The 21187-nt window shown below is 36.3% G+C and overlaps 1 protein-coding gene across 1 annotated transcript in view; it reads right to left on the minus strand.

Annotated features, from left to right (window-relative positions):
• The window catches only part of RSBN1L (round spermatid basic protein 1 like), a 32113-nt gene that overhangs the window by 9540 nt on the left and 1386 nt on the right, over nucleotides 1–21187 (minus strand). The window contains exons 2-4 of the mRNA XM_058190306.1: nucleotides 13052–13171; nucleotides 8982–9649; nucleotides 308–445 (exon numbers count right to left, since the gene is read on the minus strand). Of these exons, the coding sequence (XP_058046289.1) occupies nucleotides 308–445; nucleotides 8982–9649; nucleotides 13052–13171 (926 nt within the window). The remainder of the gene's footprint in view (nucleotides 1–307; nucleotides 446–8981; nucleotides 9650–13051; nucleotides 13172–21187) is intronic.

Here is a 21187-nt window from a genome sequence, read left to right on the forward strand (position 1 = left end):
AATGTGCCCATTTCTGCAATAAACTACTATCTACATGTTATGAGCTTCAGAATTTTAAATCTTTCAGTTTTGCTTGAACATGTGCAATGGATGCAGTTTTAAAAAATTAAAGTATAAGCTCTTAAAATATGAATGTAACATACAAGTTGATATATATATATATATATATATATATATATATATATATTCTTGATGTTAAATAATTTATTAATTTTGACTCTCTCATTAGATTAAGGAATTAATTACTGAACAATAGCATGTTTTTATTTGAAATAAAGGTTCCAACACATTCTAATTTCCATCTTACTTTTAACAAAGGTGAGTCTTCCAACATATCAAGGAACTCTGGAAAATAATCCCCAACTTCCTCATCTACTGCTCCAACCAAGCTGATTTGTCTCATCGGGCCAGCTCTGTATGTACCATGGGAATATGTTCTTTTTACCTGAACAAAAGCCAATTAAAGTAAAAAAAAGAAAGGACCAGTTTACTTTATACCCAGCATAATGTGCAAAATTATTTAAATATGTAAAACTATGCTATATATTTTCTGAAATGCAAGCAATACTTGGTATTAAATGTTGTTCACAAAACAATAAACGTAATTTTAGATACAGATTGCTGTCAAGTGCAATGTTAAATTATCACATCAATATATGTTTAATGAAAGGATCTTAAATACATTATTGTAAAAATTAAACTTAAACAACTTTGGCAAATAAGAGCAATCAGATAGTATCAAGTTCCATTTTTAGGTCACCTAAAGGAAGCAGACAGAGTATATTCTTAATTTTAAAAAAGGGAAGTATTCATACTTCATACACAATACTCTATTTTTATAAAAAAAATTATTGAGAATAATTGTTTACTTTTTATTACTTTTACTTATTACTTTATGACTTCTCTCTGTCAAGGTATAATTTCAAGAATGCATTTCCATTTATAAGAGGCAGAAAATGATCTCTCATGTAAGCTGCTATCTCATTTTTTTTGCCAACACTGCTCTGAATGATGGAATCAATCAAGTTGTCATCAGGCTGTACTTTCAAGGTTATTCAGCTGAATAGTCAGCATCCAGTAATGGCTTTTTAAATTACCAGATGATCTAATGCACACACAGAGTTCCTATATTCAACCCACTAAAATAACCGATTGTACAGTTGTCACTTATGCAACAGTGCTAATCTTTACATCTCTCTAGTCAAAGATTCAAGTTTCTGGGCGCTAGACAATGCTTTTTTTCATGTGTGTGGTTTTTTTTCCCCAATGTATGTTGTTCCCACAGACAAAATGCAATAAACCCTTCACTAGCATCCTGGCAGCCAAATATCACTCCTAATCCATTAAGCATACTATTTCCACAGAAGCCCCTATAGACAACTTTAGTTTACCAATCCATCAATCAAAGTTGGATGCCCTGAATTTTTACACACAAACTCATACATGCATGAGGAAAATTTCTGAAGATATTTTGAGAGATTAAACTCTTTTATTTTGCATAATTCATATACAGACCCAATTCCACAAACTCTGGGCATCTTACTGAAACAAAGCCAAAACCACAAGAACACTCAATTAGCACAATGGACATCATTAAAACAGTCTAATGGACCAGGTCTTAAAGGCTAAGAACCATTTGGTTTTAACCTGCTGAGCATTTTAAAGTCTACTGCAGGATAGTTGCTCTGTAATTGATTGTGGAAAATATATCCATATTAAAATTAAAGTCATTGGCATTGATTGTGTAAGTAATGCAGTAACCACTCTGATAAAAAAAAACCAGTCAGCCTTTTTATAACAATTTTGGTTTTAGATTTTGATCCAATAAATGTAGTTAAAATAAAGCTTATTCTATTATTTCTTAAATTACATTTTTTACTGCATCCACAATGACATCAAATACACTCTCAAAAAGAATGCTGAGGCCCAAATGTTTTCAATGATGATTATAAAAACTTTTCCAGGAATTTATCATATGGTATGGAAAGTTATCACACAAAACACGCCGGCCTATTTATAGATGGTAGAGAAAGCAATATATTTCAGGGAAGATTGCCTGCCCCCTTTCATCTGTTCTAGCTATACAGTATTATAAGAAAACTGATGAACTTTTATCTATATGATTTAAATAGTGGAATACTATCTTTTCCTCTCCCTGAACAGTTTTCATTTCCCCAGGGCATTGCAATTAATACAGGTCCTCGACTTACAAGAGTTCATTTTCCTTCATTTCCACCCTTTTCTTCCCTCCATCTGTTTTGTTGTCTTTAGTGTAAAGTCTGAGGTTAAAGACTACTGTAAACATCCCATTTCACGGATTGTTGCCATCTGCTAAAACTAGGGACCGTTTTGAAATGGTTTTTCACAGCCATACAATTCTGTTTTCACTTCCTTTTTCTCCTCCCTCTTCTCAACTGAAAGTTCTGCTGAGGCAATATTCGGATTGCTTTGTTGCTGGCTTGTCAGGAAGTGGTTAATTAGCTTTTAATTGCCCCATATATTCTATGTCACTTAACAGACAATAAATAGAAGAGAAAAATCTAAAACCGCACAGATAAGTCTCTCTCTCCACACACACACACAACACACACACACACACACACACACACACACACACACGGAGGGAGGGAGGGAGGGAGGGAGGGAGGGAGGGAGGGAGGGAGAAACTAATAAGAATTCTGCTTCTACCACCCCCGACTCTCTCTGAATGAGAGTAATGAAAACAAATGTTATTTCATAAATACAATATCATACAAATATTTACTCTGTGAGAAATGATTTAGTTAACCTCTTGATAAATTGTAATGTACTTTGTTTGGTTTTCACTAAATGAAATAAGAGTCTAGTTTTTCTAGTTTCTAAGCCGTGATCTATGCCCTAGTATTATGTATGAACTAGGCCACAGTGGCTTACTCAGCATGCCAAATTATATCTGATTTCTAAAGCAGAGAAATTTGTCCAATACATTTCTTCTAAGACTCAAAAGAGACATGTTGTATACGTAGAAACACACCTTATTTACAAAGCCTAAATGTAACACAGGTAGTCCTCAATTTGCAACAGTCTGTTTAGTGACCATTCCAAATAACGGCACTGGAAAAAAAGTGACTTATGACCGTTTTTCACACTTACGATGTGATATGCAGCATCCCCATGGTCACGTGATTAAAATTCGGAGCTTGGCAACCGACTCATGTTTATGACAATTGTAGTGTCCTGGGGTCACATGACCACTTTTGCCACCTTCTGATAAGCAAAGTCATTGAGGGAAGCTAAATTCACTTAACCACCGTGTTACCAACTTAACAACTGCAGTGATTCACTTAACAACTGAGGCAAGAAAGGTCGTAAAACGGGGCAAAACTCACTTAACAAATGTCTCACTTATCAACCGAAATTTTGGGCTCAATTGTGGTCATAAGTTGAGGACTACCTGTAGTTCCTTTTCATAACAGCCTTGCAACTCCTTCTGCGAATAAATGCAAACAATTATTTTTCAGGAGAGTAACTGGGGAGCCCAATTTGTATATTGCACTAAAAATTCTTTGGTTTAACAGCAATTTACTGAATACAATTTACTCACACAAAATACTATCTCTCTCAAAATCCTGTTTACCCGCACCCAATATTCCACAATCACATTATCAAAATTCAATAGCCAAATGGCCATATGGGTTATTTATTATACAGTAGTGGCCAAAATTGTGGAAACCTTTTGTGAAAAGGGTATTTTTGAGGGTTGATGGCTAATAACACCATTTTTTTGGGGGGGGGGGTTTCCAAGAGAATCCTATTCCACTGCTGGAATGGCCTGGGAATAGCCCTGACCTTAACCCAACTGAAAATCTATGGAGCCGACTAAAGAAACTTTTTAGTCAGAAGGGACCCAGCAATAAAACCCAGTTAATAGAAGCCATCATTCAATCTTGGTTTCACATTATAACAGCTGCAGAACTAAAAGACTTGGTTCACTCCATGGGAAGACGTTGTAAGGCAGTCATTCATGCTAAAGGTTACCCAACTAAATATTAACTGACATGCCCGCCCTGAGTCTTCGGAGAAGGGCGGTATAGAAATGTGATAAATAAATAAAATAAATAAATAAATTTTTGTATATCTCATTTTTTTCTACATGTTTCAATTTTCTTCTTTATACTGTAACTGCTATTCCAACCTAGCAGTTTTGAAAGCACGTAAAAATGCAAGTAGGAAAAATAGGGACCACCTTGGTGGGAAGAGAACAGCGTTCCGTGAGCCTTTGGCGTTGAGTCATGCCGGCTCTTTGGCTTTGAAACGGAGATGAGCACCGCCCCCTAGAGTTGGCAAAGACTAGCACGTATGTGCGAGGGGACCCTTTACCTTTTACTGTAGTGCAATTTTGGGTGGGTTTTTTATTTTCATTTTTTGATTCCCTCATTAAAAACGAAAGAACTAGAAGTGAAAGACCTCTGGGAGATAAAGTACATTTCATCATCAGAGACCATATAACTATATTATGGCTTAAATTCAACAACATGATTTCAGGGTATCTTGGGACCTTTTAAACAGGGATATAGTAGGTTTTTTTTCTACCAGAGGCCTTCCAACTTTTATTTCAACCCCAAATCTAGAGGTGGGGGAGGGAAGAGGATTAGGTCTTGTCACATTACCTGATACAATGAGTTTTGACTCCCACTACATCTTTATTTCACATATTTTTGCATACGCAAATATGTAGCTTTGGATCATTTTTCTCAAATCCATGAATAAATATGTTTTGACTCATTTGCTTAAATTGGGTTCTCTCAATTTAGTTTTAGGACTTGGGGCATAGGACTATATAAGACTACAGTGGCAATTAAAAATTTTAGGACACTTTTTTTAATGCCATTGTATAATTTTTAGCTTCAGTGGAGTACATTCCAAGTTAAATTAATCAATTCATTAAAAGGTACCATCTGAAAATTTAATAATCTCAAGGTTTTATAACGGGTCCATGATATGGTTGGAGAGTGAATCCTGGTGCATTAAGAATGGGGCAGATCTGCTCCTGAGTCTAGTAGGCATTTTGTTCAGCTCTCTAAATATAGAAAGAGAATGATTACATGCGCTGTGACTGAACCTGTTCTATTTTTAGAGCAAGAATGAAATGAACAAGTTTAACAAGCAGCAAATTATATTCTAATACAAACAATGGAACTGGGTGAAATTCTACTTCTCCAAGCAGGAGCAAAATCATGCAATTCGGTGTAATGGAATGGGTGGATGACTTTGGGGAAGGAGGGGAAGAGATTCTACTTAGGAACCCATCAGACAAGAGAGCCAGGAGTCCCCATACCTGCTTCTTGTTCGCTGCCTTGCGTTATTTATAAAAATAATAAAGGCAGGATAAAAAAAATAAATATAAATAAATAAAAGGACAGTCAAGAAAAGAAACTTGTGAAGGACCTGCCCTAATGGATCAAGCAGTTAAAATTGCTGGCAGGAAGTTTGTATTTTCAGACTTGCAAGATTCTGTCAAGGTGGCCTTACAACAAAATAGTTCATATTTCCTGTCTGGTTTACCTGGGTAGGCAGATGTCGATCTTGCAAGTCCGCAAGTCTGGCTGCCACTTTGAGCTGCTTGATCCATTAAGGGAAGTCCTTCCTAAGTTTCTTCCTTTGACCATAAGCAGCTGGGGGCTCCTGCCTCTCTTCTGTGATTATTTCCCAGCCAGCATCTCTCCCACATTTTCCATTACATCTACCCAAGCATGAATAGAGTTCCCCCTTTGCCACTCAGAAATCCTCCATTCATTAATGTAGTAAGGATTCCTCAAACATACAAAACTCATTTTAAAAAAATCAAATAACAAACAAATGAAAATGAATTATTTCATTTGTAAAAAGTGTGACTGGGGTTTTCCCCCCAAAGCCCCTTAATTCATCCTAGCCACAATATTCTTTTCATAATGTAATTCCTCTCTGAACACAAGGAAGAGGAGAGAAACTAACTTGCAAATACTTAAAAACGTATTTGATACAAAGCCAAAGCTGATACAAACTGTTTTCACAGGAAGAAAACAATACCTAAAAGGCAATATATGTAAATAAATTTCAAAGGACTTCAGTTTTGAGCTAGTTCTCCAAAATAAACCACAATGTAGATATTGGCATAAAATACTACAAAGGTTTTCTGCCTTACATAATTCTCCACACAACTTCTTTTTTTTTTTTTTTCAAACAACACCAAGTATCACAGATTCTAGAGATGGACTGAACATTAACAAAGAAGCTATGAGTCTGACAAAATAGAAAAATCAACACACTGGGTAGCAATACATACAAAAAGAGCAATTATTCTGGTCGGGGTTCTAGTCCCTTTGAAGGATGAGGTTTGTGATTTCGGGATGTTCTGGACATTACACCTCAATATCAAGATAGCTGCTGGGACTATGAATGCCATTGTCAACCACAGCCACTGCTGTTGCATCCTTTCCTCTAAAATATATATCTGGGTATATGGTTACATATCTGAGATCAGCTTTCTACAATGAGTCACTTTCACATCTACGGAATTCCAGAATTCTTCAATCAGCATGGCCATTGCTGAGAATATTCCCAGGTTTGACAAAGCTGGGTAATTCAACCTCCAAATTAAATTACTGTAATATATTCTACATGAAACTCTCATTAAGGAGGATCCAGAAGGAGGGTAGAACAAGATGTGGTTCCCCAATCATTTTTTACAGCTTGCTAGGAGATGGTTTTCAGGTCCAATTCAAAGTGTCGCATATAACTGATAAGAACCTTAAATTGCCAGGGATAAGAATATTGGAAAGACCGGCTATCCCCAAAGAAACTGCCCTGACAGCTGGGGCCATTGAAAAACTGTTCTTTACAAGAAAAGGCAGGCCAGATGGCGACAGTATCCTGTTTTTTTCAATGTAGCACTTCAATTTGACTTTGCCTTGCCTTGATACTTCTGAGATAAGCAGCCAAGAAATTTTTATTTTACAGGCTTTAAACAGTTTAATTGGTTGTTAAACTTGCCTCTTTGGTGCCTCTTTCAAATTGCATTTTAAGGTGTTTCTTACATTAAGATATTGTATAAACATGTAATTAACTCCTTCTGAAGATGGCATAAATGTTTTTATAATTACAACATCATTCCAATTCCATAGTTGGAAAATATTTTTAAACCCTTTAATGAATATTTTGACGTTGGATTTTGAACTTCATTTTTCGTGTATGTCCTTTTACTATTTTTAGACTACAAATAAGATAGAGATTAAGATTATTATATTGAACTGCAATGGAGAGGAATCCAAATTTCAGATGATGTCCTTCTGCCAGGAAAAAAAGTACACTCAAATAAAATTCAGTCACCTCTAGGCAGCATACTAGTCGAACAAATAAATAAGTAAATAAATAAATGAAATGATAAAAACAGGCAAAAGATCCTGTAGAGCAGGGGTCTCCAACCTTGGCAACTTTAAGACTTGTGGACTTCAACTCCCAGAATTGAAGTCTTAAAGTTGCCAAGGTTGGAGACCCCTGCTGTAGAGCATGGGTGTCAAATTCGCTGTGTCATGTTGGCATCACGTGACATTTCACGACGTTTTTCCCATTCGGGGAGCTGGGGTGGGCAGGGCCTGCGATTGATGCACCCGGCCTACAGACTGCCAGTTCGACATCCCTGCTGTAGAGCATCTGATTTTCCGTTCCAAGCTAAAGTATCCAAGTGCAGCTGAAACCAATCCAAGAGATTCCCTGCCCTATAAACGGGTATATGGGGAAATCTCTCTCTCCCTGTGTCTCTCTGTCATTTCTGTCGCCACATTCCCCCATCCCATATACAGCAAAGCTTATTAATTAAATGTAACTATCTTGATCTTAACACTGAACTTTTCTATGGAATGATTACTAAATGAATACTCTTGGCTATACTTCAAAACTATGGTGGCCCAGGAGGAGAACTCAAACATCAGCAAAACCATACAGCTTCTGCAACATGAAAATAACTTTCCATTTTAAACTCCTCCACATTCTTTTAATCAAGCAGAAAATTGCTGGGTGTTTGTTTATAGGTAAGTGGCAAATACTAATATGTGAAAAACTCGAGAGTAATCTATTTTTTTAAACTACACAAAATCTAAAATCAGAAACTATCAATCCTTCAAAAATACACTTGCAGGCATAAAACAAACATGAATTATTATTCTAATTTTGCAATGGAAGGGTTGGATATGTTGCGTTTCTTTTCCTTCAGTTACTGTAACACAACCACAACTTAAGGTGGGCTCAAGGCTTCGCTGGGTCTAGGTGTGATAAGCTTATACAAGACTGCAGCCACTTCACTTGTAGACAAAATGACCCGCTTTGACCAAAAGGTGCTTTATCAGGAGGCAACTGGACTTGGTTTTTTTTCTTTTGATGACATTTCACTTCTCATCCAAGAAGGTCTTCAGGTCTGACTGGATGGTGAGGAATGGAAGGATTTATACCCATTGCAGACAGCTGGTCATTTGTATCCTTTTAGAATGAGGACCTGGATGACTGAGAATCTCCATAGACAATGACCTGCTTTGACTTTCATTAACCATCTTTAAGAATTGTTCTTTCCCCTACAGTTTCTATTCTTTGGTTTTCAGCCTTAATGGAAGCAGAAAGGTCCAAAGATATTCAGAATATACAAAACTAGCACCTCCTACCCCAAAGGCAACAAGGAACACAAGGCAGAATTTCCATGAATTATGTAGGCAATCTAAACTGTGAGCAGGTAATTCACAGGATCTTTTTATTTGTCTTATCTTATTAAATAGCCGTTACTGCTATCATTTTTGTTCTCTACATAGCACGGTATAAAGAGAAAAAGCACTAGTAGTAAAAATTTTTTAGGAAGCTCATTGTCTTATTTAACAAATTTAGAGAATTTGAGAGAAAAGGAGCAACAACTGGAACATTGAATAGGAAGCAAAATGTATTTTTTGAAATATGAAATATTTTAAGAAATATCTTACCTGAGCATGAAAATTGGACATAGTCGTGGTCTCTATGTCTTTCTTTCCCAAAATCTCCATTTTCACTGGCGAATTGGGAAAATTAAAGGAAAAGTAGTCTAAAAAGTCAGGTAAATAAGTAGCTGCCCCATGAACAATTCCCATTACATAGTAAGCGGCACAGTTCTCCTGTTCACTAAAAACCAAAGCCAGAAACTCTTCTGCAAATCTCTCCATCTCCACAGGAGACAAGTGGGAGAGCTCCTTCGTGTAGGCGTGAACCACCGAGGCACCTCCGTTAGGCTGGTGCTCCACGTGAATGAACTCTTTGAACTCCAGCGCGTCCAATCTTTGCAGCTTATCCTGAACCCGTGGCTCCTTTAACGAGACAAAGGGAAACTCACTGTTGTCCACTCTCTTGGACTCAGAGTCCTTCTTGGGATTCTTATGTTTCTCATTGAAATCTTTAAGATGGTGGTGGTGGGGATGATGATGATGGTGATCCACAATGCCTTTGGCCTCTTGATCCTCAAAATCGGAAAGCAATCCTGAGCAGATGGTCTGAATGGATTTACTGTACATTTTTGGACGCTTCCGTTTTTCGCACTCTTTGTGTTTCTTTTTCTTTTTCTTCTTTACTTTTTTAATCTGTAGGTCGTCTGCGTTGCTTTTCACTTTTTCTTTTATGTCTGTAAAAATAAAAGAAAGAAAAGGTTTGCTTTAATTTATCAAAAACTGGAGCTACATGAAGTTGAAAAATATTCTGTGCAATAATATGCCAAGTACTGTAAACCGATTTAAGTTCCAAAGTATGATAAAAATGTGCTTACACATGAATCCTGAAGAGCACCAATATCACTTCTACCTTCAATCATTAATATAGTTAAGCTGGCAGGTCAGGGTTGTGCAAAAAAGTCTGGGATTCCTAGTCAAAGACATATATTACCTGCAGGGTTCCTTGAGTCAGGTGTTTTAAATTGTTGGTTCCCTTCTCCAGAATAGGATCCCCCTGAAGGCAGACAGGATCCAGCCCTATTAATTTGCCATTAAGACTAGGCTGCTGCTTCAGTGAGTCCGTGGACTCTGAGAGATTGTTCTTGTTTTTCTGATGGTGGTGGGGGGCGAGGGGAGGGGGGGCAATTGGGTATATGGGATACAACTTTTTGTCAGCAGTAGGAAATGTTGCTAATATATTGTTCTTTACTAGTTCATCTCATTATTGTTTCAGAAGTCTGTAACATGCTTGAAGACAGAATAGCATAATGAATAATTAAATGAAAGAGTAGAGTAGAGTAGAGCAGAGTAGAGTAGAGTAGAGTAGAGTAGAGTAGAACAGAACAGAACAGAACAGAATTCTTTATTGGCCAAGTATGATTGGACACACAAGGAATTTGTCTTTGGTGCATATGCTCTCAGTGTACATAAAAAGACAAGATACGTTCATCAAGACTCATAAGGTACAACACTTAATGATAGTCATAGGATGCACATAAGCACTCAGGAAACAGTATCAATATAAATCATAAGGATACAAGCAACAAAGTTACAGTCATACAGTCATAAGTGGGAGGAGATGGGTGATAGGAATGATGAGAAGACTAATTGTATTAGTAATACAGCCTTAGTGAATAGTTTGACAGTGTTGAGGGAATTATTTGTTTAACAGAGTTAGGGTTAGGGTTAAATATATGCTAAAATATATTTTAATAGGGTTAAATAAATGCTAAAAAATAGAAGTGTTAAGTATTCCAATGAGCACTTTACGACAGGAAAAAGTTAATATTTTCCATATCTTTTCGCTACCATCAAGTAGTTGTCTGGAGTTTAGCAGGCTAGACCTGAAAAGAGTAGTATCAACATGCAGCAACTATTGGAGAGAAGCTGCAAAGATAACAGCTGCTTCTCACTTTCTTTGCTGGCCCTCAATTGCTTAAATTTTGCTAACTGAAAAGACTGCAAAAATTACACCATCTACTTCCTGAAGCAGTGAGACTGCTGTCAGAGGAGACGTTTCTTCTGAAAACTCTTGACACCAATTCCTTGGGTTGGTTGTTGTGTTTGTCTTTCTGCAGATACAATGGCAGAATTGGTACAGATACAATTGGGCTCAATTGAGGTTGACTTACAACCTCAATTGAGCCCAAAATTTCTATAGCTAAGTGAGACAGTTATTAAGTGAGTTTTGCCCCATTTTGCAGTTGTTAAGTCATTAACACGTGAAGTGAATCTGGCTTCCCCATTGATTTTGCTTGTCAGAAGGTATCAAAGGGGATCACATGACACTGGGACACTGCGATTGTCATAAATATGAGTCAGTTGCCAAGGATCTGAATTCTGATCACATGACCATGGGGATGTTGTGATGGCAAGTGTAAAAAAAAGGTCATAAGTCACTTTTTTCAATGCCCTTGTAACTTTGAATGGTCACTAAACAGATGATTGCAAGCCAAGTATTATCTGCACAAGGACATATCAGAGTAGACTGCAACCTGGCTGCTGCAGGGTAAGAAAGGCAGAGGTGGTTAGTTGTCCTCCTGTCTTTCAAGTGACAGCCCACACAAGGAAGTCAAGGGTTCAGCAAAGGTGGACTCTACAGCCTCAAAGTTCTGCCAGGCCAACCTGTGGTGAAACAGCTGCTATCGGGATTGAATCCTGAATGAAAGCATAATCCTGGCATGCATTAGAACAGCCAATTATCTACCCAGTTATGACAGATGTTGTAAGATATTGGCTTTGGAAACCCTAAATGACTTATGGCCTAAGGGATTGCCTTTCCTGCTACGAATCTGCCCTGTATTTAGATCATGAGCGAGCACCTTCAGAAGATGCTTCTATCATTGGCAGAAAGCTCGGCTGTCTGGTGAACTGGAGAAAGGGTTTGTTCTCCTAAGTAGCTCTCAAGCTACTGGACAATTTTCCAAGAAGCCTCATTTGGCTCCTTCTGTCCCAATATTTCAAACTGTTCCAAGTTTTCAACTGTTAGCACATAGAATGAAAAACATATAAGACTGAAGTAATTTTTTAAATAAGTTGGACTCAGTCAAGGTTTCACGGGGTAAAACCAATACTAATTAAATACTTGTATCCAGAATAGCAGTGTTTTACCAGATTTTGGCTTGATGGACTTCAAATACTTGAGGATTTTGGCTTGGTAGACTGGTCTGATATTTGGATAAACCTACATGTAACAAAGTCTTGTAAATCATATGAGCTGACCATTTATATTATTACATTACTGTCATTGATTCTCAATTTAATAATTTTCAATTTGGAAGTAAGATGGCAGTGCCTTGTTTAGTTGCAGCTGTGGCTGCATTGGCTCTTGGCTCTAATATGACAAGAATTTAACAGTCATCCCTCCCTTGCCATCCTTAAGGATTAATTGCATTTTAAAAGCTTGGATATATTATCTTCAATTTGGCCACTAACCATGCAAAATCATCTTTATTCACACGTTGAGCTTCCCGGGATGATTATCTCCAGTTTAATTGTGAGCTTATCTTTGCAAAGCATTTTTCATGGCAATAAAGTACGAATCCATCAATGTAGTATGGGAAAATAAAAGATCCCCACAAATTTCATCCCCAATAGATTTCCAATTTCAGATTAATTCTGAAATTAATCTCCAAAGCGCGATCAAGGCCACCATATAACAACGACTGAAAACCAATTTAGTAGCCAATCCAAAATAATACTGTGGTCACTGTTACAGAAACCCAACAGAAGAGGGAAAAAAAGACATATACAACCCATTTTACAAACATTTTGTTTCATGTAAGAGTGGGATCCTAGAAAGGTGCAACAAATTCCCATTTCAGGCACAATTATTGTGCACTTGCTATTAATTCTCACATAATGTTTTTGGTCTTCAAATTACTGTTTGTAAGTAAAAGCTTTCAGACCTGTAACTAGATAAACATGATATCCTTTCTCTTAAGTACAAACCTGAAATGAAAACCACAGGTCATACTGCCTCTTATCATTAAGAAAAACTAGAACGAATCAATTAAATATATTTAAGAACATACTCTTTTTAAAAAATCTTCTTTCATGTATATACCATCATCATGTGTGAAAAATACTGTGCTCACCTTTCTGAAATAATTTCATTTCTCCATTCTCTTTTTTTATTTCAGACATTAATCTGTGCTTCTTCTTTTCTTTCTGCTTTTCCTTGTCTCGTTCTGTTGTTTTTTCTCTGATGATTTCATCTGAAAAGGAAGTATGTTCATATTCAATAAAGATAAGAAAGTTTTTAAAAGAAATTACCCACAATCAACACAATTATTCATTTGACTGGGGGATGGACTACAGCTTTAATGCAGAACAGAAATAGATCTTAGAACAGCACAACTTCCAAAATCAGTAACTGAATACCTTTCTTCTCACAGAGAGAGTTTGGAAACACAGATTATTGTTAAACAATATATGAATACAAAGAGATAATTAACCAGAACACTGCAGTTCAGAAACAAACTGACTTAACCAGGGTTCATCATAGCCATCTAGTTTTGTTCCTGATGTATCCAAAGATAGAATAGAATTTTTTATTGGCCAAGTGTGACTGGACACACAAGGAATTTGTCTTGGTGCATATGCTCTCAGTGTACATAAAAGAAAAGATATGTTCATCAAGGTACAACATTTACAACACAATTGATGGTCAATATATCAATATAAATCATAAGGATTGCCACCAACAAGTTATAGTCATACAGTCGTAAGTGGAAAGAGATTGGTGATGGGAACTATGAGAAGATTAATACTAGTGCAGATTCAGTAAATAGTTTGACAGTGTTGATGGAATTATTTGTTTAGCAGAGTGATGGCCTTTGGGAAAAAACTGTTCTTGTGTCTAGTTGTTCTGGTGTGCAGTGCTCTATAGCGTCGTTTTGAGGGTAGGAGTAAGATAAGCAAAAATATCAGGTTTCTCTTACATGTATAGGTTTTTTAATAATCTACAGACTGCCATTCCTTAATTAAAAAACATAATTTAATTTCACAAAATGCAACTGCAGTGACAAAATATTGAAATTACTATAACCCATTAATATACCACTTTTAAAATTCAAAGTGCTCAAGATCTTCAGCATGCTATCTCAACTAAAGCACCTGATCAATATATGTTTCAATTCACAGCAGGTACATTAGATTTGAGAATAACTTTCAAAGCCTATACTGTGAACACAAAAATATATGAACTCTTTATCCATTTAGCCATGAGGGAGCACCTCGTGGCTCCCATATAACACCTCTCCTGCGCGGGCTGCACTGGCTCCCGGTGGTCTTTTGGGTGCAATTCAAGGTGTTGGTTACCATCTTTAAAGCGCTCCATGGCTTAGGACCGGGCTATTTACAGGACCGCCTACTGCCACAAACAGCCTCCCATCGACCTGTGCGCTCCCACAGGGAGGGCCTCCTTGGAGTGCCATCGGTGAAACAATGTCGACTGGCGACTCCCAGGGGGAGGGCCTTCTCTGTGGGGGCTCCTGCCCTCTGGAATGAGCTGCCTCCGGGGCTTCGCCAACTCCCCGACCTTCGGACTTTCCGCCATGAGCTGAAGACTCTTTTATTCCATCGAGCTGGGCTAGCCTGATTAAGTAATTTTAAATGGGGTTTTAGTTTTTTGTATTATTTAGTTTTTTAATATTTTGGCCACTATTTATATAAATTTTTAGTCTGTTTTTAATGTGTATTTCTGGAATTTTTTAATTGGCTGTTAACCGCCCTGAGTCCTTCAGGAGAAGGGCGGTATACAAATGCAATAAATAAATAAATAAATAAATAAATAAATAAATAAATAAAATAAAATAAAATAAAATAAAATAAAATAAAATAAAATAAAATAAAATAAAATAAAATAAAATAAATCCTTATGCCATTATATCTATGGAGATTTTCAATCACCCAGATCATGGCTGTCCCAAAGGTGCTTTTCCAAAGGGCAACTAGGCTCTGATTTTTTTCCTTGAAAATTTTTGCTTCTCATCCAACAAGCTTCTTCGGTTGTGAATTTCTTCAGTTCTGAACTGAAGCAGCCTCTTAGATGAGAAGTGAGATATTTTCAAAGAAAAGAACCAAGAAAGTCCAGTTGCCTTTTGAAAAGCACTTTTGGGACATGTCATATATTTTCCCATCCTCATGATGTTGAAATCTTGGCTCAATAATCCCTTTTGTTTCAAAAAGCCAACCAAACATGAGGTTTGGGAAATTCCTAATGATATCCTGGGGGAAAAAAGGAGGAAAATTATATTACAAAACACAAGTACCGGTACTTGTGTTAAGGAAAAGAAGATATTTTAAGGGGGTGTTCTAACTAGTTGATCAAGTTTTGAAGCTTCTAGATTAAGCTGTTTTCCCTATCAGGATTCTGAATTGGACAGTTTTCATGGGTTCTTTGTTGGATTGCAGTTGGCAGATTTATGAAATGCTGACCTTTGTCAAATAGGAACTTTTCATCCGTCAAAAGGATGAGCAGACTTAATTAGTGGAAGAGATATAAAATATATTTTTCTCTTCAAACTTGTAATCAAGACCTTCAAGTTTTATTGGTATTCATAAAACAGACTAACAGCTAATAGTGACTCATATGGAGTCATCTACAAACACAAATAGCATTGTACTCCAAGTAGCAACATTCAGAAAAGTTACTAAGTAAATTCGCATTTTCCACTTCTTAAAAATCACTTTAGAGCCTCTAAGTCCACTCTTACATACAAAAATGTAATAATTCTTAACCTTTCAGATTAGAAATAAAAAATACAAACTTTTTAAAACAGTTATACAACTTCTATGACCAATATATTTCAAATTCCTGTTGCAAAAGACCAGTAATATTCCAATACTCTGAATTAAGAAATACTACTGTAATAGCTAATCCCTAAAATAACATTAGTAAAAATGACAGAATACTCGGCTGAAGCTATAAAATGATTAGCCTTTTGAAGTTCATTAGTGTAGAACTAATATTTATCTTGATGAAATTTTAATCCTTCAGATTTGATTTTTTTCTAATCATATATCTAATCTTTTTACAATCTTGCACACCTACAGTATGGGTTTTATGTTAAAAAGCAAATACTTTTTGCACAAACTTCCAAGAGGATCCCACATCAGACTATAAAAGAAGCCACTGAGATCTAGGGCTGCTTATGAAGTTGAAGCATTGTCCAAAGGCATATGAAATTACTGCATCAAGAGGTCTAATCATAGACCATTGGATCAGCCACTGTGACAACAACCCCTTCCTCTGTCCAAGGCAACCTACTGCTAGGCAAACACATTTAATTCATTTTCAAATACATCTAATACATAGGTTTTATAAGCCTATTCTGAACTCAGAAAAGTCTACGGAAGCCTTTGAAGAAATACCTAAGCTATCTAGGTATTCATTAGAATGTTAACTTCTACTCTTTTCCAAAATCACTACAGGAAGGAGTATGATCAACATTGTATCTATAGATTATTTCTTATGTGCTATTTTCGTCTTTAATGATTGCTTACTGTTTTAAACTGGATGAGTAAACAAAAGTAAATCAGCACCTTCCTGCATGTCCCAGATCCCTTTATCCAGCATCTGCGCATGCTGAACTTCAAACGTTCAGGGTCAAACATTGAACAATTGATCATTTCAAGAATAAAATAGGATATATTGTTATTTCTTTTCTCTTGAGGCCTGCAGCATTCTGAGTCCCATAGATCTATAGCAAAGTTGAAATTCAAGATACAATCACAACTGTTTGATAAAACTTACGGAAGTCTTAAAGCAGTGACTATATATGGGCATTTTAAATAATGCAAAACTTAAGAGTAAAATTTTAGCCACAATAAATACATAAGCATTTATATTCAATGAAAGCAATATAATATTTGTAGTTTAAATTCTCTAAATTCTCATATTGCTGTATACAAAATTAAACTATTTTAAGCATTCTTTGTATTAAAACTATGTAGCTTCTTCTTAGCCATAATAGTAAGTATTCCCTGAAATTTAATTTAGACTGCTGCATAATAGCATCTGCTTTCCATAACTTCCAACTGCCTTTTTTTTCAAAATATGAAGTCCTGTATGACAATCATCATCGTACATGTGGCAAGAATTTCTACTCAACTGGTTAAGAATGTAAAGGTAAAAAAAAAAGAGATTTATATCAGGAAAATGAAATGTAAAATTATAATAAAATAGGCTACAGCCTTCTACAAATGTCTCAAGTATTGAATGTATTCTTAGGGTAAAATAGCAGGACACTACATTTGCTTCCTAAAGCATCTATTACAAGATTTTTCTTTTTTTTTGTCTGATGCTACACATTTAAAAATAAGTGTATTTATCCTCACATTAAGTATTTGAGACACCAATGGTGAAACTAGTTTCAGACAACTCACTGTGGGAAACTAGTTTAGAGACACACACACACACACACACCCCAAAAAAAGTCATGGTAGTCCAACAAGCATAAAAACATACCAGAACTTAATCTTCTCATTTTCTATTGGCACAAAAACTCTTAACAATTTAATTGAATGTTCTTGCATTTCAGATTCCTCTGCCTTCCTTAAGATTAGTATGTTAAACTAAGAGCATATATTTTGAAGGAAGTAGTAGCAAGATATTATCAGATTAGGAGGAACTGAAAGATCTTTTTAAAAGAGTAGTAATCCAAGCAAAGCCCATGAATTTCAAGTACTGTTATGAACACAGAATAATGGGTTGCATTTACTCGACACATGGCATCCTTTAAGGCCTGTTATACATGCTACCCTGAAAAGAAATGTACCTGCTTTTCAGTGAGACACTGGTTTTAATTCTTGTTACTAGTTTTGATATTTTACTGCTTGGATTAAATTGGCATTTAATTTGATATAAACTATCACCGGCTAAGCTTGCTGGGCACATCCTGGCATATCAGTATGTCAGGTAAATAAAACAGAGGAAAAAAACATGTTTAAAAATTTCAGCACTTTCTCTATAGTTTGTTCTTAAGTACCGTACCTACAAAATTGCCAAACTTTGATAAAAACATCAATGACAACATTTAACAATAATCAACTTTCTCATAATGTGGAAGGAAATGCTACTTTACTTTAAGTGGATACCTTGGCGATACACGTATTACTAAGAAACTATTAATCTTTCTAATAAACTTAAGTTCATGCTAATATGTAATCTAGTATATTCCGGCCTATAGTCAACTATCCATACAGCATTCACAAGTTCTCAATAGGAAACACAGTAAAAATAATTAGTGATCTGCACCCCAGCTAGAAAATAGAATGCTTCTATTCTATTCAATCTGTTCTTTGCTTTCCTGTGGTCATGTGTCAGGGTCAGAACGACAAATGTGAACAGTTTCAAATACTTAGGAAGCATCATCTCAAGCGATGGGTCTTTAGATGAAGAAATTGATTAGCAAGGCCAGCCAGGTACTTGGGTGGCTGCATACTAGAGTGCTCAATCAAAACTAACACCTGCATCTCCATAGAGCTGACAGTCTACAAAGCTGTGGTACCATCTCTCCTGTATGGATGCCAAATTCTTGACTCTGTATTGAACGTACATCAAATAGTTGTGAGAAATTTCACAAGGATCCTCTCTGATCCATCCTTGACATTCATTGACAAGATCATGTCTCCAACATGGGGATCACCAGCATTCAGCCCTTGCTTATTCGAGCTCAAGAGGAAATGGAATGGATGGATGCATCATGAAAATGGATGATTGCCGAATGCCTTACTGCTGTTGTTGCTCTCTAGTGTACTAGAGCCAGGGAAGAGATCTTGAGGTTGCCCATGCAAGCACTACAAAGATGCTGGGAGAAAAATCCTACATATTATAAAATCCAGCCAAGGAAACTAGAAGTTGCAGCTATTTAAAAAAAAAACACTGTTGAGCTCTGTGCTATGAAGGCTGCTAAAAACTGATAGATAGTGAAAAGGCCAAGAAGTTTTACCATTACATTATTTTCAGTTTACCTAAAAGAAAACATAGTCATGTTACAGGTCTGTGATATTCCTTTAAATTGCTCCAGTGATTGTTTCAAAGCAAATGTCCCCTTCTTACCTCCTGTTCTTGCAGGCTTTGCAAATGCTGACTTGTTAAAGCTAAAACTTCCAACAGCTTTGAACATTACTAATGCAAAAAAACACTAATGATTCAAGAAGCCAGCAAATTTGTTGTATTCAGTTTAGATTGCTATAAGCCTAAAAATATTAATAGCACTCTGGAAAGGTTAGAAAAGTGTTTTTACCGTTGACTATTGAAATTAAATTTCATTTTTAACTCTAACTTGATTTTGTAAGTATATAGTTTTACTAAGCCAAACTGGATGCAACAGAACTATGTGTTTCTTCCCTGTATCTGTTTATTTCACTGATAAAGCAGCATTCACTATTTTTTAGAAAGAAACATATGAGAAAGTAAAACTTTCCTCACATTATTTTGCTGCCCTTTAAAGCATGATTTTTCCCTGAAGGAAATTTTACCTTCCAGTCCTTTCTACTATAAAACTGGGTTTTAAAAAAGGCTTTAAGAGTAAGATGAATAGTGGATAATTCATGTTGATAAACAATTAATCTTAGATAAATTATATAGCCATATATAGTGTACATGACTACTAAAAAAGGTAAAGGTTCCCCTTGCACATATGTGCTAGTCATTCCTGACTCTTGGGGGCTGTGCTCAACTCCATTTCAAAGCCGAAGAGCCAGCGCTGTCCAAAGACGTCTCCATGGTCATGTGGCCGGCATGACTAAATGCCAAAGGCACACGGAACACTGTTCCCTTCCCACCAAAGGTGGTCCCTATTTTTCTTGCATTTTTTACGTGCTTTTGAACTTCTAGGTTGGCAGAAGCTGGGACAAGAAACAGGAGCTCACCCCATTACACAGCACTAGGGATTTGAACCGCTGAACTGCCGACCTTTCAATCAACAAGCTCAGTGTCTTAGCCATTAAGCCCCATGTCCCTTACATGACTACTAGTCAACACTTATTTATTTCATTCTATATTAAATGTTTCACTTATAAATACGAGGCTCTAATAAGTTCTCCTTAGAATAGTCTTTAGCAAAAGCATCTAATTTTATTACTCCTTACCAAGTCATATTGAAAAGTCATGAGAAATATTTGGACAAAAATTCAAAAATGTAAGTACAGAATTTCAAGACCTCCTAACATGTTTAAAAACTACCTATTTCTCTATTCCAGCTAAAATGGCTGCCATTAAAATCCTGACTTAAATCTGCATAAACCAGCTGGTATCAACTTAAAACAAAGTTCAATTCCTTTTCTGTTCAACAATAATTGAATGAATATTGGGATCCTTGTGACATTCTTGGAACTTTTGCCACTTAAACAGAAAAGAACACAGATATTATTTAAGATTACATTATAGGGCCCATTTTTATAGCTTTTATATATTTTTTAACTTTCAAACTTCACTAAGTTCATAAATACCAAATCTTGTTTCTTTTCATCTGAGGTTGATGCAATGTTCAGCTGGATTGCCCAAATTTCTTAAGCTATGGTGGTGATGAAAAAAAGTTTCTCAGTTGCATCCATACCAAAGGTAAATTTGTAGCAGTTCTTCAAGATAACCCCAGCTAGCTTCAGACTTATTTAACAACCAAGACCTGAATATTCAGATCTTACTTCTGAATAAAAAAGCAAAAATTTAAGACTTTTACATCCTCTCTGACACAGCTACATCCTGACATTAGACGGCACCGGACTTCAAGTTCACTCTTCCCAGCTTCTACAGAAACGCCCCATTAGAAGTCAAAACCACTCCGATAGCAAGGAATCCCTTTTTTAAAAACCTGATGTTGCTAAAGTGCCTTATATAAAAAGACACCCAAGTCACTCCTTTCTTGCTCATCAGAAATAGCACTTTAAATCCAGAAGCATCCAGCGCGTAATTAGGGGATGCAGCAGTCCATATGCTTCCATATTCCAATGGTGCTTCCCCCACCCCCCAAAAGGCAACTGGACTTGAAGGGGGGGGAAACGAAGCTTTGATTTTGGCCTTTACCAATTAGACAGGTTTGTTGTTATAGGAATGGCTGATTTATGTAACTATGTAAAAGTCAAAAGTTGAGGTTTGATGTTACTACCTTATTCTACTGCACCCAAGGGAGTTCGGCAGTCAAGGCCTTTTCTTTCTTTCTTTTCCCCTTTGCCCTACACTTTTCCCTTTCCCCTATTTTCCTAGTACTTCCTTTGGTATTTTT

This window comes from Ahaetulla prasina, chromosome 7 (genome assembly GCF_028640845.1).
Source record: "Ahaetulla prasina isolate Xishuangbanna chromosome 7, ASM2864084v1, whole genome shotgun sequence".
Taxonomy (NCBI): Eukaryota; Metazoa; Chordata; class Lepidosauria; order Squamata; family Colubridae; genus Ahaetulla; species Ahaetulla prasina.